Source organism: Chrysochloris asiatica, unplaced genomic scaffold, assembly GCF_000296735.1.
Source record: "Chrysochloris asiatica unplaced genomic scaffold, ChrAsi1.0 scaffold00160, whole genome shotgun sequence".
In the NCBI taxonomy this organism is placed as follows: Eukaryota; Metazoa; Chordata; class Mammalia; order Afrosoricida; family Chrysochloridae; genus Chrysochloris; species Chrysochloris asiatica.
The window spans coordinates 1881141-1886325 of record NW_006408678.1 but is presented as its reverse complement, the minus strand read 5'-3'; the positions used below and the strand labels follow the sequence as shown (position 1 = coordinate 1886325).

General features: G+C 40.0%; 1 protein-coding gene across 1 annotated transcript in view; it reads right to left on the bottom strand.

Annotated features, from left to right (window-relative positions):
* The window catches only part of GLT8D2 (glycosyltransferase 8 domain containing 2), a 39707-nt gene extending 34850 nt beyond the window's left edge, over nucleotides 1-4857 (bottom strand). The window contains exon 1 of the mRNA XM_006871083.1: nucleotides 4839-4857. Within this exon, the coding sequence (XP_006871145.1) occupies nucleotides 4839-4857 (19 nt within the window). The remainder of the gene's footprint in view (nucleotides 1-4838) is intronic.
* Between the last annotated feature and the right edge of the window lie 328 nt (nucleotides 4858-5185).

Genomic DNA, 5185 nt, shown 5'->3' with positions numbered 1-5185 from the left:
CTGTACAAGAGAAACATCAGAAAGAAAATAAAAGGAAGAGAGAAAAATACTAAAAAACAAACAACAAAAAACAGAGAAGGAAGACGAAAAAAGAAAGAGACTAGAGAGTTGTTGTTAGGTGCCATCGAGTTGGTACCAACTCATAGTGACCCTACATACAACAGAACGAAACACTGCCCAGTCCTGGGCCAACTTCACCATTGTTGCCATGCTTGAGCCCATTGATGTTGCCACTTTGTTGCTGGGGGGGAGGGGGGTCTTCCTCTTTTCTCTGACACTCCACCTTACCAAATGACACTCCAGCAAATGGTCCTTCCTGACAATATGTCCAAAGTATAAGAGACGAAGTTTGGTAATCCTGGCATCCAAGGAACACTCTGGCTGCACTTCCAACACAGATCTGTTGGTTCTTTTGGCAGTCCATGGAACTTTCAATATTCTCCTCCAACACCATAACTCAAAAGCATCAATTCTTCTACAGTCTGCCTTATTCACTGTCGAACCTTCACATGCATATGAGGTTATTGAAAATACCATGGCTTGGGCCAGGTGCACCTTAATCCTCAAACTGACATCTTTGCTCGTCAACAATTTAAAAAAGTCTTATGCAGCAGATTTGCCTAATGCAATACATCATTTGATTTCTTGACTGCTGCTTCCATGAGTGTTGATAGTTGATCCAAGAAGAATGAAGTCCTTGTCAACTTCAATTTTTTCTCCTTTGATAAGAATGTTGTTTATTGGTCCAGTAGTGAGGATTTTTGTTTTCTTTACATTGAGATGTAATCCGTACCGAAGGCTGTGCTCTTTGATCTTCATCAGTAAATATTTTAAGTCCCCTTCACTTTCAGCAAGCAAGGTGTATCATCTGCATATCACAGGTTGTAAATGAATCTTCCTCCAATCCTGATGCCACGTTTTTCTTCATATAATCCGGCTTCCCTGATTATTTGCTCAGCATAGCTCTGGTAGCGTAGTGGTTACGAATCGGACTGCGAACCTTAAGGTCAGCGGTTCGAAACTACCAGCCGCTCCGCGGGAGAAAGATGAGGCTTTCTACTCCTGTAAAGATTTACACCCTCGGAAACCCTGTACAGGGTCGCTATGGGTCGGACCCGACTCGATGGCACTCAACAACAACAACATACAGGTTGAATAAGTATGGTGAAAGAATACAACCCTGTTGCTCACCTTTCTTAATTTTAAGTCATTCAGTGTTCCCATGTTCTAGATTCCTCACGAGCACAATTAAGTGTTCCAGAATACTCATACTTCAAAATGTTGTCCATAGCTTGTCATGATCCACACAATCAAAAGCCTTTGCATAGACAAAAGTCTGGTATTGCTTGCTTTCAACCAAGATCCATCAGACATCAGCAATGATATCCCTCATTCCATGGCCTCTTCTAAATCCAGATTGAACCTCTGGAAGTTTTCTGTCAATGTATACTTTCAGCCATTTCTGTATTACCTTTAGTAAAACTTTACTCGCATGGGATATCAAAGATATTGTCTGATGATTTCTGCATTCTGTTGGGTCACTTCTCTTTGGAATGGGCACAAATACGGATCTTTTCCAATCAGTTGACCAGATAGTTGTCTTCCAAATTTCTTGGCAGAAATGAGTGAGTGCCTCCAGTGTTGCCTCACTTTCTTGAAAGATTTCAATTTTTATTCAATCAATTCTTGAAGCCTTGATCTTTGCCAATTCCTTCAATACACCTTGGTCTTCTTTCTTCAGTATCATTGGCTCTTGGTCATATGCTACCTCTTGAAATGGGTGAATATCAACCATTTCCTTTTGGTACAGTGTCTGTGTATTACTTCCATCTTCTTTTGATGCTTTATGCATCATTCAATAATTTGCCCAGAGAATCTTTCAATAACGAAAGTCGAGGCTTGAATTTTTTTCTTTAGTTCCCCCAGCTTGAGAAATGCTGATCATGTTCTTCCTTTTTGGTTTTCTGACTCCAGATCTTTGCAGATTTTGTTGTAATATTTGACTTTGTCTTCTCGAGCGGACTTTTGAAATTTTCTGTTCAGCTCTTGGACCTTCTCATTTCTTCCATTTGCTTTAGCATCTCTAAGCAGGAGAGCAAGTTTCAGTGTCTTTGCTGACATCCATTTTGACCTTTTCCTTCTTTCTTGTCTTTCTCAATGACTTTTTGCTTTCTTCCTTTATGATGTTCTTGATGTCATCTCACAACTCTTCTGTTCTTTGGTCTTTAGTGTTTAATATATCAAATCTGTTCTTCAGATGACCTCTAAATTCAGGTGAAATATATTCAAGGACATATTTTGGCTCTCATGGACTTGTTTTCATTTTCTTCAGCTTTAGTTTGAATTTGCATATGAGTAACTGATGGTCTGTTCCACAGTCTGCCCGTGGCCTTGTTTTGACTGATGATATAGAGCCTTCCCATCATCTTTTTTCACATATGTAGTCAATTTGATTTCTATGTATTCCATCTGGTGAGGTCCATGTGTATAGTCGTCTGTTATGCTGTCTAAAGAAGGTATTTGAAATGAACAAATCATTGGTTTTGCAGAATTCTATCATGTGATCTCCACAGTACGACAAACTGACAGACAAGTGGTGGTGAGAGTAGTAAAGGAAACTCAAGAAAAAGGATAAAAATCAAGGGAAGGCAAAGAGAGGATGAAGAAGAAAGAATAAACAAACAAAAGCAATCAAATAACAAAAAGAAACAGTGCAGTTGTTGGACCCAGAAAGGAGAAAACTCAGGGGAGCTCGTGCCAGCAAAGGAACTCATGAGATGGGTGGAGGAAGGATGTGACTGCTGAGTTCCCAGCCTTAGATGGAGTTCCTATAGGCCTAGGTGTTGTCTGTTTTCAGGGCACTGAGTTCAGAAGTCATTCATGGAGGCCCTTCAGGTTCCTAGTTTCAGTGTCTTTCCGAACCAGAGAGCATCTGGGGGCAACCTGATTGTGAAGGTTGCCCCCAGATCCAATTCTGGGCTGGAGACTCTGTGGGCTCTGTAGATATGGAGCAGGTTGTTGTTGGCATTGAGTCAGTTCTGACCCTGTATAGGGTTTCCAAGGAGCAGCTGGTGGGGTTGAACCACTGGCCTTGAGGTTCAAACTGACATATCAGCCCAGTGCTTATCCTACAACAACACACCAGGACTCCAGATACAGAGCAGAGCTTGCCTGAATCCAGGTGTCAAGGCGGGCCAATGGGCACCCACCTGATACTGACTCAAACATGTAACTTAGAATTCCCAGAAAGCAGTGTCTATACTGTGGGTAGACACCTCTGTTTTCCAGGTGAGCGTGGGGAGTAAGAAGGAATCCCTCCTTTTCTGTCACCTGTGTGAATCTGCACGACTGCCATCTGTCTGTTTCTCCAAGGCTGCCCACCAAAGTTTAAGATGATGGCACCACTGACTGGCTGTCCATTTACCAGTATGTCTCCTTTTTTCTCAGCCTCTGCTCAGCTTCTCCTCCCATTAGGTATTCAATCCACTTCTCCAATCTTTCCTCTGAAGTTCAGACAATATTTCACTGTTATTCATAAGACCCTGCTGATTTTGAAATACTGGTGGCATGCTGTTGTTTTAGGTGCTGTCAAGTCGGTTTTGACTCATAGCAATCCTGTCTGTGTACAATAGAATGAAACACTGCCCAGTCCTGCGCCATCCTCACAATTGTTGTTACACTTGAGCCCACTGCTGCTGTCACTGTGCCAATCCATCTTGTTGGGGGGGGTCGTCCTCTTTTTCTGTACCCTCCACTTTACCAAGCACAATGTCCTTCTCCAGGGACTGGTCCCTCCTGAGGACAAGTCAGAAATATGAGAGACCAAGTCTCACCATCCTGGCTTCTAAGGAGCATTCTGACGGTACTTTTTCCAAGACATATTTGTTTGTTCTTTTGTCAGCCCATGGTACTTTTAATATTCTTCTCTGACACTATAATTCAAATGCATCAATTCTTCTAAGGTCTTCCTTATTCATTGTTGAACTTTCACATGCATATGAGGCTATTGAAAATACCATGGCTTCAGTCAGATTCACCTTAGTTCTCAAACCGATATTTTTACTCTTAAACACTTTAAAGAGGTCTTTTGCAGCAGATTTGCCTAATGTAATCTTTTGTTTGATTTCTTGATTGCTACCTCCACATGCATTGATTGTGGACCGGAGCAAATTGAAGTCTTTAACAACTTCAATCTTTTCTCCATTTATCTTGATGCTATTTCTTTATCCAGTTGTGAGAATCTTTGTTTTCTTTACAATGAGGTGCAATCCCTAAAGAAGGCTATATATAGCCTTTGATCTTCATCAGTAAGTACTGTAACCCCTCTTCACATCCGGCAAACAAGTTTGTATCATTTGCATATTGCAGGTGGTTAATGAGTCTTCCTCCAATCCAGATGCCATGTTCTTCTTCATAGAACCCAGCTTCTCGGATTATTTGCTCAGCATGCGAATAAATATGGTGAAAGGATACAACTCATATCTTCCAGCATCACAGCCATACCCAAGCTATGGCAGTACAATAAACTGACAGATAGGTTGTGGAAGAATTTAAGACTACAACATTTAAAATGTTAAATTATATATGAATATGAATATTTAGAATGAGGAAATAAATTATATTTGAAAAGTTTATAAAAACTTATGATAGTTCTCATAAGTCCATTTCTAGCCAAAACACTCAAAACTTTCCATAGGAATCATCCTGAAATCAGCATGCCTGTGGGAAAACTATTTGTGAAAATCAAATAAGGTTTCCAAATGAGCCAAGACTCAGCATCAAAACAGTTCTTCAAAATATCATATTCTTATTGATATTTTCAAAAGTTGTCACCTTACTTTTTCGTAACAGAGCCATGTGTGTCCTTGTGGATAAATACCGTGACCTGTGGGGTAAAGAATAAAATTCTATTTAACAACAGAAAATCAACAAAAACTCCCCAATATTATTGTTAAGAACTATGTCTTCTTTGGAAGTCTAATAAATGATGAATTGGGCAATCATTCTTTATGTTTTCTAAATCCAGAATTTTTGAATCTAAATAAATATTTCTTGAATGTCCAACTCACCTTTACAAAAGTGATTTCTCTGACTGTATAAACCTTACAAAGGATCTTTAAGAATTAATCTTTTGTCTTTTGATCTGTTGACCTTCTACAAAAGAAACCCTGTCAACCTTCTGGGT